The sequence below is a fragment of the Schistosoma mansoni genome, chromosome W (assembly GCF_000237925.1).
Source record: "Schistosoma mansoni strain Puerto Rico chromosome W, complete genome".
Lineage (NCBI taxonomy): Eukaryota > Metazoa > Platyhelminthes > Trematoda > Strigeidida > Schistosomatidae > Schistosoma > Schistosoma mansoni.
In genome coordinates this window covers 54,069,154-54,083,542 of record NC_031502.1, presented here as the reverse complement: position 1 = coordinate 54,083,542, position 14,389 = coordinate 54,069,154, and the positions used below count along the sequence as shown (strand labels likewise).

General features: G+C 31.1%; 1 protein-coding gene across 1 annotated transcript; it reads right to left on the bottom strand.

The window, feature by feature from the left end:
- Positions 1 to 12,017: 12,017 nt before the first annotated feature.
- Smp_204030 (uncharacterized protein) lies at positions 12,018 to 12,233 on the bottom strand (the record flags this gene model as incomplete). Its single annotated transcript, XM_018790170.1, has 1 exon — positions 12,018 to 12,233. The coding sequence occupies one exon, from the start codon at positions 12,231 to 12,233 to the stop codon at positions 12,018 to 12,020; it is 216 nt and encodes a 71-aa protein (XP_018655540.1).
- Positions 12,234 to 14,389: the final 2,156 nt, after the last annotated feature.

Genomic DNA, 14,389 nt, shown 5'->3' with positions numbered 1-14,389 from the left:
GTCATCTTGACGACAAATTATTGACGACGAATTATTCCAAAGCTTCACTAAAGATATTCTAACAATAAAATCAAGTTTTACAGTCATTTTAGACCGTATCGAATGATTCATTCACCAATGGGTTATATTATATTTTTATCATTCATAATTTTTTCCGGCGCTATTTCAATAGTCCTTTACGTCTCTCATATTGTCCAGACATTCTATACATTTACAATAATTGTTTCTCTGGCTATGAAAAGCAGTGTCATCTTGATTACTTTCAAATAATCTCAGCTTACATTATAAGACATCTTAACTCTTTTATATGAAAGCCCCTTAACTTTCAGTGCATAGTTTAAATGGATCAGCGTTCTTTTTTTCTCGAAAAGGCTCTTCTTTTGCCAAGTTTAGTCGAGGAAATACTTATTCTTGAAATTCCTACAGAACTCCAGTATTATAGTATTATTATTATTACTATCCTTTTGTACTATATAACACAATTGTCACCATGTACACACCTATTTTTTCTTTTGTAAATTGGTGACATTGAAGAAAATTGTCAAATAATGAAGTTACTTTAAATACTAGTCAGTAGTTTATTTTAGAAAAAGACATAAGGTCATTCTGTCATTGAAGAATTCTATACAAACTAAACAGTTGTGCTTTTTTATAAAAAAAATTTATACTGGACACATTAAGACATGGTAAGAATTAGTCATAGTAACTGTGGCAAGATTGATGAATTAACGAAATACGTATTGGGTAATCGGTACTTTGTGTAAAAGTTTAGAAATCATGTTTTTTCGCTTTTTCCTTGAAATCAGCTTGACCTAACCTATAATTCACAGCTAATTATAACTGTATTCATATTAAACTGTGTAACCTATTGAGATAGAATATAACATGAAGTTATAGACATAGAAAGGATTGAAAGAACGGCAGTAGTCAGTAATAACTACATATATATATGTATGATTACTGATGTGTTAGGTCATTTCAGAATGAAACTGAAAAACATGAAAAGGTTAATGAAGTAATTATTTGGAGTCCCGTAATTGATGAAATGAATTTTTCAATAATCATGGAAGATTTGAGTAGTTTGCATAAGTTTATGAGCATTTTGAAAATAGACATAAAGGTTTCATGGTGGTAATTATGTTGAATTCGAAATAGATGAGACGGAATAAGTTCTTTACTAAATTATGTTAGTTGTTTTTGAGTGGAGCAAAGAAAATGCCTCAATGAATAATCTACATAACTGACAGTTGATTAGTTACGACAAGTTGTTATTCATATGACGACATATAAGACCGTAGTTATGGTAGGCTGTTTGAAGATACTCTGAACGAAGTCTTATATCTTTATCTCAAGAATAATAAACAATCATAAATAATCTTTAAAATTATATTTGTTTGTTAGTACTGCAACTCAGTGATTAAATGTAAATACAATATTCATGGTATATTTGAACAATTCACTTTGATATAGTTAAGATCATGAGTCAGTTGAAACTAGACCACCAGGGAAAACCTGGAAGCACTTTGAATATGTATTTGTGTATTTGAGAAAAGTTTATATCACTTACTGTCTTTAGTTTGACAGTTATTCAGAATCAGAGATTGGTAGACATGTTTCGTATTTGATTATAACTCTTTAGTAGTACTCATGTCTTAGGTTAATGCCTTTTTTTTAGTAACAAGGCTAAGTTAATTGACTAGTTTATGATCTTGTCTACATTTTACTCAAAACTGTATGAAATACTTTACACAAAGATTATATTTATCGTTTAATGTTCACTAGTGACCGACTTCAAGAGATATTTCCTGGAGTTCTAGTGAGAAGCAGTAACCAGTGGAGTTCAACCACATCTGTTGTGAAACACTGAAGACAATTGTTGAACGGTTGTTCAAACTTCGTGGATTGGTTGAAGTTAGACATTAACACCGTTGGATGCCATCCAGTTCAATGGTTTAGTGGTTAAGCGCACGCGCACGAGACTGATAGGTCCTGGGTTCAAATCTCGCGAAGCGGGATCATGGATGCACACTGCTGAAGAGTCCCACAATAGGACGAGACGGCCGTTCAGTGCTTCTAGGTTTCCGATGGTGGTCTAGCTTCAATTGACTCATGATTTCAACTACGAAAATAATTGGGAAATATCTTTTTCAAAAGACATCAATATCATGATTGTAATACCTACCTACTGTTTTTGTAATTGGGCCTATATTGAATTTCTTTTTAATTTCTTTTTAATTACACATAGATACTATTCATATCCGAAAACTCTTTATTTCGGTAAATATCTGAGTAAAGTGACAAAACTGATTTTCTTTATCTTCAATAAGCTTGCTATTATTATTATTATTATTATTATTATTATCAATATTACTTATTAAAATTATTATTCTTGTAAAATTTGAGTAATTTATCCATATTTTGTAGCGTGAAAAAAGTAATTTCATCGCAAACAAACAAACATACAAACATACAAACAACCAAACAAATAAATAAATAAACAAACATAATATGAAGATATCGGTAAATTTCTTTTTTGTTGTTGTTTTTTTGCTATTTGACTAGTTTGCCTAAACATCCACACTAATATATGGATACATATATGTATCTATAAGAATATATACCCGTCTATGAATACAATGATGAATATAAAGTGTTAAAGTAATAATAATTTATTGGTATATTTTATATTCTAGTTGAGTAAAACTATTTTTTCCATTTTTTTTCTTTTTTTTTTACAAAAAATTGGGCAAAAATTTGATTAAATTAATATTGAAAATGTTTATGCGATGTAATATCACTCTTATTAAACAGAAAACTATGGGTACGGGGGGTGGATGGGGTGGGTGGGTTAAAATGAGTATCCCCTTCAATATGTTGATCTTGTGTTTCTGTGTGTGTGTGTGTGTAGGTTTATTAGTGTTTCAACTAAATCATTTGTAAATTTTTACTTATCTTATTTGTATTACTTAATCAGTGAAATATTAGTATATTCAATATTTTCAAATTTGAGCTTCTTTTGTTTTTTGTGTGTGTGTGTGTAAATTTCTTTTTATCGTGATATTTGAAAACTTGATACTAGAAAAAAATATTCTGTTAGTTATACCAATTCATTCTTGTTTTTCAGAAAAAAAAGAGAAAAAAACAATTTTTAATGGTATAAAGTTACTTGTTGAATAGCTCTTTCTTCATCTTAGAAAAGTTTAGAGATCTTATCTTATTAGCTTAGTTTTATATAGAAATCAACTTAATTATATAGATAAAAATAGGATCGAATTATTTATTTACATTTTAAGATGATCTACTTTTCAGTATACGATTAAAATTCATTAAAACCGTGAAGAACTCTATAGCTATCTTGTCCTAGTACAAGATTTCTCGGAAGTTTACACTGATGATCCCATCTTAAAGGATCGAAACCAAGAAATTAGTTTTGAGGGCGAACACTTAAACTGTAGACCATTGAGCCTTGATGAGTTAGGTTCAGTCGTGTCGAATCTATCGAAGGTATCTTCTGAACACAATGAAAGGTCGCTACGCAATATCGTCGGTTGACTGGAGTTCATATTGTACACCATCAGGTTCTAACTCAGTGGTTTAGTGGTTAAGCGTATTCGCACAAAGATTGAATAACTTGTGTTTGATTCACAGTTGTGGGATCGTGGGTATGTACTTTCAAGTAGTTCCACACTACGATAGAATAGCCATCCAGTTCTTCCTAGTTCTTAACACTTGACTAATCTAGACTGGATCATGATTTTGAGCTATTTTTATTCATTTTTATGACTGCTCCTATTGTCAGTAGACTACAAAAACAAAAAAGGTTTTTTTTATTTTGAAACAAATGTCAATCATTCTTGTGTAAAATTCCCATCCTCGTCATTGTCAGCAAGGAAACTTTTTCAAAAATGCCTAGCCTCGAGAGTAATTGTCTTATGAAATAACAATGAAATAATCTTTTTTGTCGTGTTGGTTTTAAAAACACAAATTAAGTGCAAGAATATTTCTTTTCACAGTTAAAATCACGAGTTCATCTGAGCTAAACTATGAGACGGCATTGATTTTGATTATATTACATTTTTCGAGTCATGACAGTTTTAATTGAGAAACTTTGATTATCATTTTGTACATTATCATGAGAGCCTACTTTAAGTAGATGAATGACTTCATTAAAAAGTACATTCCATTTGAATGGTTGAGGATGTCAACTTTATTAAATTTGTATTATATTTACTTGTAGAATGCAGGATGTGCGCTTTGTTTTACGTGGAACTCATAGGTTATATTTATCTATATCCCAGTGTTGATATTCACAGTGAAACTTAAATCCACTACATATGCCTAATGAGTTACTCACTGACCTATTGAGTTCATATAGATATTAACACATTCAATCGATAAAGGTTGATCAAATACAGTTTTTAACATAAATATAAGGAAACCCAAACTCTTAAATATATCCCTATTTTATATCCGTTATCGATTTCATTTAAAGATAACATTTATGAACATTTTACTTTTCTTTAAGAATAGGCTTTTTTTTAAGGAATATATTCACAAGTAAAATGGTTGTTAAGTGAAATCTATTTTATTCTGTAAATCTTGTTGCTCAAACTGGATTAAAAATTCGGCGAGACAATAATTCATGGATGACCTTTGAGCTACATCAAAGTGACTTTGAGAACATCCACCTACTAACTAGAACTAAATAAGAGTAATAAAGCAGTATGAGGAATTAGAATTATGATGTACATTTGATGGTTAAGGTTAGGAACTAGATTTAGAGGTTTTCATCAAAAACTGACTTTAGCTATAATATATCAAAACGCTCTTTAATCAAATGGATGAATGAATTTCATGTTAAAATCCAAAACCTGTTATCTTAAATCTGATTGTTTCGTCCATAATTTATAGCCTCGTCAAAAATCACCCCCCCCCACCCTCACTACATTTTCCCATTAAACATCCATAACTAACTGATTAATTATCATTCGCTTTTCTCGAACTTCTCGTTGTTTCAACAAAATAAGTAAAACTTTAATTTCTTGAAGAGGAAAGGATCTTATTCTTTTCACTATACTGATTAGTTTCTATTTCTTCTTCTTCAACTGATTTTTCATCAGAAATTCCTTATTGATACATGATCAGCCCATAGATACAATGAATAATAATAATAATAAAAGTAGAAATTCTTTAAATGAAAATGTCACTATGTTTAGTTTACAAATCAATTTTTGATATAGACTATTATGTATTTTGATTAGAACAAATCAAAAAAAAAAAAAAGAAAAACCAGATCAGTTATATTATACACCTTGGTATCTTTTGCAAGTATGTATGTAATGTATGTCTTTATATATGTGTGTATGTGCTTATCTATTTTCAGTTACTGTGCACATAAATGGGATTATGGGTTATAATACATTCTTGGGAATCTTCTTTTATATATATAACTTAATCATTTGTAAGTACATGTAGGTATTTAATAATGTTTATGTATTTCTGTGTACTATTAAATATAAATATACATTATTATGTACTTTAATGTCTTGAATATATTCCCTTAGAGTGATTAGATCATACTATTTATATGTTCTATGATATTTATGTGGTCAGGTATAATATATTTTCATTATCAGGAGGGGATTTTGTGGAGATTTTAGTAATTTTATGTGGTTGAAATCATGAGTCAATTGAAACTAGGCCACTATCCTGGATTCTAATCTCGCGAGGTGTGATCGTGGATGCGCACTGCTGAGGAGTCTCACAATAGAACGAAACGGCCGTCCAGTGCTTGCAGGTTTTCCATGGTGGTCTAGTTTCAATGGACTCATGACTTCAACTATACATAATATATGTAATAAAAGTATATATTTGAAAATTGCTTCATTCTCGATAGTCGAATATCTACTTGTATTATAATTACGGACGAGCTTTTTGGGATAATTCAGATGGATTTACCAAGGTTTGTGTTAATATCTTCTTTGGGACTCGTATCCAAGTATCTTTTGTTTCAAGCACCTACTCTGTTGTTCATTGAGCTCTTGAGTACAACTTTATTATAACTTGTAATTGTATTACACTATCTAGGCAATCCTCTCAGGTTGCGAATACACACAAATTGACTGATTAGTTGAAGTTCTTAACATAAATGACGGATAGGTCCAAACTCTTATAAAGTCATTTCATTCTGTTCTAACACTATTCATCAAGAAACCAAAGTATTTTCAGATTTATTAACATTCGAACATAAATTATTTAAAGTAGGTATGATTAATGTGCAATTATAAAATTATTATTTCTCTCCTGAATTTCATAGAATGTGCTCCATTGAATTAAAGAGAAAGTTTAAATAATAATGCAGTATTTTTGAGTTGTTTTGTGTTTGATCGACAGACTATTGATCATCAGATAAGAGAACAACATAAAATTGGTTCCTACTTAATAATGAATCTGTCGAATGATCTCATTCATGAAGACAGTCAAACATAACATGTAAAGTTCGACATTAATATCTATGACTGTAACACTGAATGACATAATCTGGGACACGCTAGAGTTTCAGCCCTATAAAGATTACAGATAAGTGTTTTTTTACAAGTACTCACTGGTAGCCAACGTATGTCTAAATCTTCTTGTTACATTGTTCAAACTGTTTAACACTATTAATATATTTTGACTAAGATTTTCAATTGTCTTATTTGTGAATCTAGAATTTTGCGACCTGTTCTTATCAATATGCTTGAATTTGTTCTTTCTTATAAGTGTTCAGGTAACATTTTTTGAGATTGAGGAGTGGTGTACAATAAAGTTTGTTGCTCAATTACTTTCTTACTATGTTAATTTTTCTAAAATCAGTTTCCTCACTAACCACCGAAACAAGCAAATCCTTCGTTAGGAATAATTTAATATGTAATAGATTGATAAAATTTGGGGTATCAGTGAAAACTAGAGAGTACGGGACATTTATTTTGTTCTAGTATATGAATTCTCAATAGTGTACACCTACGATCACAGTATAGTTTAAACCAAAAACCTTTAAATCTCACTGCGAGCGCCTGACTATTCAAACCATTGAGTTGATGCCCACTGGTACATTACCAAATTTGAACAATTTACGAAGTAGCAAAAACATTATTGACTATTTATTTGAAAATAACTGTTTCTCTTCTTGTATATCAAAACTCCACTAGTCACAATTCCACACTAAAATTTCAAAAAAACATCTTGTAATAAGTCCATAATAAGTTAACTATTATCAAGTTGTTGAAGAGATTTTATGGGGGTTGGTCTAATTTGATAGTTGGGTTCACACTTCATAATTAACCTAAAATTCTAACATCAAGTCAATGTTTCCAAATAATTCCGCTTTAATTCTTGCAGTTACTCTCCACCAAATATCTTATATATTTAATTGTAAAAATTTAATTTCCTTTTAAATGTTGTGCACCGATTAATATTGGATCGCTATTGAAAGGAAATCTGCAACCAATGGATGACCATTTCATTCTAATATAGCACAACTAACAAATGCACATTCATAATCCCATAAGAACAACTCAACCACCCAACATTCAGTCTCACATGAGAATTGTAAACCACTGAACCGTTATCCAACGATGTTCATGTTTAACTTCAACCAATTCACGATATTGCACGATGATCTTCTATTATCTTCAGTGAATAACCGTCTTATACCTGATATGGTTGAAATCGATTCATCACTGATTCTCACTAGAACTTTAAGAATTCCTTTTTGAAGCTAATCATTAATGAGCATATGTTTTTATCAGTATAGGCTTATTTAGTTTGTTAAATTTCAGATGGGGTTTTGTGAAGATTTCAGTATTTTCATAATTGAAATCATGAGTCAATTGGAGCTTTCCACGGGTCTAGTGGGAAGCAGTCACTAGTGAGCATATGATTATATTCATCATGATTTCAACTATGAAAATACTGAAATCTTCACACAAACCCATTCTGATTATAATCATATACTCACTAGTGACTGACTTCAAGTGATAGTAGCTCCTCCAGGGGCTACTGCCGGTCCCAAGCCCGGGTAAAGGAGGAGGGTTGGGCATGGGGTTAGCGACCCCATCCCGTGGTAAACGGTTGCTCAAACTTCGTGGATTGGTATATGTTAGACATTAACACCGTTGGATGCCGGCCATTTCAGTGGTCTATCGGTTAAGTGCTCTAGCGCGAGACTGATAGGCTCGAATCTTGCGAGGTGAGGGTCGTGGATGCGCACCGCTGAGGAGTCCCACAATAGGACGAAACAGCTGTGCGGTACTTCTAGGTTTTCCATGGTGGTCTAGCTTCAATTAATAAATTTCATTGAAACTTAGATCGATTTCTAATTTTAATGGAATTCAACAAAAAAACATGAACAAAAGTGTTTAGAAACATGAAGTACATGATGCACAAAACATACAAACATACCAATTGAATTGTCAGTTATCATTTATTTTATTATTAAAGTCAAATATTTAGAATAAAATGAAGGTTTTATCATAGATAAAATAGAGATAATAATTTAATAAAATTTATTTATTATTTTAACAGAATTAATGAAAAAAAAAGATTCCAAAAAAAGAGAAAAAAAAAGGAATTTACTTGTTAACACCAACTGTGATAATTGTTTCGTTGTTTTTTTCTCTTTTTTTCTTTTTTCTTTTTTTCTTTTTTCTTTTTTTAAATGGACAATGAATGAAAATGAATATTTGGAGAACAAAGCATGTATATAAGTGTTTCATCTAAACATTGAATTGATTGAATAAGGCATTGTTTAAATATGTATTCACCCGTAATTTGGAAATGTTAATCGTAGTAGTGTCTTCATTCAATGTACTTTTTATCAAGTTTAAAAAATATTAAAGAAATAGGAACTATTAGAATGGGGTTAGTGGAAATTGTAGTAATTTTGATAGTCGAATTTATGATTCGATGTAAGCTAGATGACCATTGAAAACCTGATAGTGCTGGACAGCCATTTAATCTTAGTATGGGACTCGTGAGCAGTGCACGTTCATGAAACTGTACTAGGAATTCTAGCCCAGGACCTTCGGTCCCGCAGTCAGTCAGTCAGCTACGATGTTGGACCAGGCACATATATGCATCAGTTCAAGTTACCACACCTTATTAGTACAACAAGATAAACACTAAATTCATAGAAGTAGTTACTTCAATGTTAGTCTCGTACGCGGACACTTAACCTGTAGACCACTGAGCTGGCATCCAGTAGCGTTACTGTCTAACTTCCATTGATCCATGAACAGCTGTGCAACTATTTATCCATTGTTTTGTGTAGATACCTGTCTCTACCCGACACGGATCGGACTCCATTAGTCAAGGCCGTCTAGTGCTTCCATGTTTTTAGTGGTGATCCAGCTTACATCGACTCATGAATTCAACTAATAAAATAGGAATTATTAATCATTTTCTGCCATACACTATAACAATGTTTATGTGCTTACGTAAAAAACATGAATGAACGGAAATTACATAAACTTTAATTTACAAATTAAAGATTACATCAAACATATTCTCGTCAGTGTACTTCTCATTTGTCTCAAGATATCGATCCTATTTCTGTTTTCATCGTTCAAATAATTTCCTTTTTAATTTACAAAAGTCATTTTATTTCTTCATTACATGTTTTATTGTTCAGCATATTATCTTGATAGGATTATTAGCTGGATAGAAACAAGTCATCGAAGTCAAATTGACTCAGTCCTCTATTGGTTACCGATTTTGTTTAGTATTTAACTAAATACTTTGATAGTTGTATTTATGGGAAAGATATATACACAAGGGGTGAATCTTTCATTATCTTCCTGAACAGAGTTATCAGCTCTTATAAATTCTGATTGAATTAGACTGTTGGACGTTTTTGTATACAACTTTGTATCAAATGAAGTAGTTGCAAATGTTAAGTTCCTGCTGTGAACACCTCTAAAACATTCAGAAGTATTAACAGCAAACACTGAACAGCAATTGTACTCATTATTATTTCAACAATGTTTCTGTTAGATTACAGTGTAAAAAAAGGAAGGTGTGATAAGATCCTTTTTGTTATGATAAATGTGGTTGGAATTAAGTAATTTTATTTATCACTTCATCTTAATGACCATTAAAAATTTAACTTTGATTATAATTATGACAATTATCTATGTAATCACTGATTATCACTTTGATAATAGAATGAGAAGACGAATATTATCAGAACTATGTAATATGAGCAATATACTTTGAATAGTCCGATCACATATACACCTGTTCAAACATTATACATTGAAAAAACAAAAGCTTAGTCACTACGCTTTTGGTACCCTAAAAGTGGGTCCATATTACCCTATCATTTAGAGGTAAACCAAATATCCGTATATTGAGACGTTGACTTAAACTAGTTATCGACAAAACATCTTACGCAATTCAACTCGTTATTATCGTCAAAAGGTTAAGGTCTCTGTTTCACCCAAGAAAAAAGTAGCACGCAAACAACTCTGTAACATCTCATCGCGTCCATCAATTTACACTTATGTGAGAAAACAAATGTATGCGGAATAGCCATCATGACCTGGAAGTAGGGTGGCTAAACACACACCTTAATAGATAGTGAAGCAAATGAACTCTAATATTCAAATAAGACCACAGGACAGATAAATATTTTCCTCCATTGAGAAATATTTGATTGAGTAGCGTCATAGGTTTGATATCTAGTCAGTGTTTGCAGTGTTATACAAAAGTGTTTCACGGCATATGCTAAAGTTTGTTGGAGCCCTGGCTATGCAAGGACTGAAACCTCCCTTATTTTTTCATAAACGATTTGTTCTCACCCGTAACCTACTTGGATGTTACTGATTTATTGTTCAGGGAGGTTCTCATATTGTCTTTCACACTGTGTACTTTATTGTTATCGTTGTTTCCTCTTACCTTCCATTTGTCTAATTGACTTTTTATGTTTCATATATAAATATTCCTAAAAGGTATAAATGTGATTAGATTGCACGAAATGTAGTATGCTACAATATCATATGGTTCTGACAACCTTCAACATCTTAATGTTTTTTAAAGCAGCAAGAAGAATAATTGTTTTGAATTTTGGCAATGGTTACGTAATGAGTTATTTTTACCATAATTATTAAAATCTATCCCCTATGACTTATTATCGAATGTTTGTCTACTTTCGGAATATAAATACGGGTCAGTTTTAACTTCCGTATCGATTAATCACTTAAGCTTCACTAAATAAAGTATAACAAACGTTTACTTTGGGCATATTGAATATTTTAACCTTAAACCGTCTGCAAACTATGTTCATATACATTAAGGGAAAATTGTCTAAAATAATTTATGTAAACTCGCTTATACTACTTAATAGTAGTTTAAAACATATTTTCTAAAACTGGGTGCTTGAAAGCTAGGGGATATAACTTAATGGACTCGGAGTAGGTCGTTAGTTAGTGAAAGCATAGTTTTTCCATTAAACTAGCCGAATATTACAACATTTTCGGTCATAACACACGGCACAAATTATTTTTTATTTTTTGTTTTTTTTAAAGTCAAACGAAATTCTGTCAAAGTATTTGTTAAGTAATCAATAATAATAATGAGTTATTTAGAGGTTTTACATGGTCATAAATGATCTTAACTTCAATCACACTTTTAAAACACTCTGTAGGCATATTTAATGTTACGTTGTTCGGTTTATTTTCTTAATATGGTTCAGAATTTCGACTAACCAAACATCTAAGAGAAAACCAAGTCTATGACGAAAGGTTTATTTTCATAAGTTGAGTAATAAGTGTTTATAACTCTTCATATGTGTAGGCTACCAGACTGAGAAGAATACATATGTATATAACAGCGTAACTTTGCTTTTTTTATATTACGGCATTAAGAAAGAATGTCACCTCTCTCAATTTCGTCGACATATAATAATCATACAATGAAAGCTAACGAAATGTATGGCATTCACTCTTACATTCTGAATTTAGGTAATCAGTTGTCTAATGTTATAACTTGTGCCCGCTTATTAGAGAGAAGCGATTTATTGATCGAACCAATGACACGCAAAACCCGTAAGAGCAGTCTCGAGTACTTATCGGTCCTGCTTGCTGCCCAGCCCAGCAAGTTAAGTCCAGAACACCAACAACAGCCTCTGCAATATCAATCATTATTCTCAAACATACTGGGTTCATATACCAAACAAACTGATCACATCGTACCATAAAATAGAAAATAACATTTGTACGAGATTTGGCTAAATGTGGCTGTGAATAGAGGGAACAGTAATTAACAGACAGGGTATAACCCAGGAATAGCAAATTGTATAGTAATAGTCTATAGGTCAAAATAAAGCTTATGATAAGAGGAACACGAATATGAATAGTTTAGTTACTTAACAATTATGCAATAAGAAATATACATATCACATTGGTCCATAAACAGTTCTCAAAGTTACCATTCATAATTCTCCACGGGATATAACATCTAAGCTTTACTCATTATCAATATACTTATCAATATAAAACAAAACAGAGACAATATTGTACTTAGAATATTATAAATTTGTGTTATAATTTTTTTGCTTTATACAAAATAATACATTCAATTAGTTTAAAGTGATAACATACGTTACTGTGAAATTGAGAAAGGAACAATCCTTTAGAGGACAGTAAATTATTTAAAGTTCAAATTAACATTATAGTGGAGTAATTACATATAATTAGAATAAAATGATTGGATTACCCAATACAAAATAAAAGGTTTGCTGAAAATATTGGAAGATAACAGAACGTACTTTATGTTGAACTATCTGCATTGATACCGCTATTAATTTAAGTATGGAAGTTAAACTATTCATCAAATTGGTCATTTATGTTACCGGCGCAGTAGGAGGATAGTGATTGACAAATATAAAAGTCAGATTTTAGTTTCTTGGTTTTTATAGCCTCAAAGAATCTGCCTTGGAGTCAATGCAGACTTATTGTAATATTATACCGTTTTGTATTAAAATTTTGAAAAGGTGAAAAAATATATAATAATGAAGCATATGGTCGGTATAGGGTTGTGGTAACTAGATTCGAAAGGTAATTCTCGGAGTTGTAGTGGGAACCCGTGATCAATCGAGTTCAACCTTATCGGGTGTGAAGCAGTTATTCACTGAAGATAATGAGAGATCATTGATCAATATTATGATTTGATTGAAGTTAAACATTAAGATCGTTGAATGTTGGTTCAGTGATTTATAATTTAAGAGTTCTCATATGAGGCTGAATGTTGTGTGTTTTAGTTGTTCTTATGTGATTATGGATGTGCATTTGCTAGTTGTGCTATATTAGAATGAAATGGTCATTCAATAGTTTCAGATTTCCATTCAATAATGGTTTAATACCGGCTTGTTCATGATTTCAGTGAAGCACATTATATACATTTTATTGTATATTTGCTGCACTCTTAATAGTAGGATTTTTTTTGGTCATTGGATAACCTTGTCAAGCTTAAGAAATTCAAATTTACATGATACATCAACAATTTTGAAATAATACAAAGTACCTATTGAGATATTTTGAGATAATTTGACAGATTGATTAGATAGATGGTCCATTTGTTATTCTATTGGACATAATGTATGGTTGACAAGTATTTCATTCACACAATTCACTTTTCGCTGACACATTAAGCTTTTTCGGGTAAAAGGTTAAAAATATAAACATCTACGAAGAAATTTTAAGAATGTTAAGTTCCGAAGACATTTTTAAATTAGTTATATAAACTCTGGCTACTTATTAATTGATCAGTAAGCAAATGAATTCACTAAAAGTTTGGCACCATTAGAGTTATAAATTAATGCTTTAGATGTAATTGCTTCATGATTATGATTTTTAAAAAATCTTTGCGGAAAATAAACAATCACCAACTAGAGTGACATATGAATGATTGCTTAATTTACGCAACGTATCAATTCAAAGTAAGTGGCTTAGTAGTAATAACAATAAGAAGAAGGATTGAAATACTTCATTACTGTATAACACGGAGTTCTTTATGAATAAAAAAAGTCTCCTTCACTTCAGTTTAATAAAAGATTATTAAAATGTAAAGCTCGATCAGCACAGAAAATCTTTCCGGGGTAAAATTAAGTTTATATTCCATTTCGGAGACAGAGTTATTGTTTAAATAATTATGTAAATGTAGTCATGAGTATAGGCCGCCGACCAGCATCTATGCTCCATTAGGAGTAACAGGCGTGAGTGAGTAAGTAAGTAAGTAAGAGTAAGTCAAGAGTAAAGATACTCATTTTTGAAGGACTTCCGTATATCAATTTTGAAATTAATCACATTCATTCATAAAACGTAGAATTATTCATAAACAACATTCTATAATG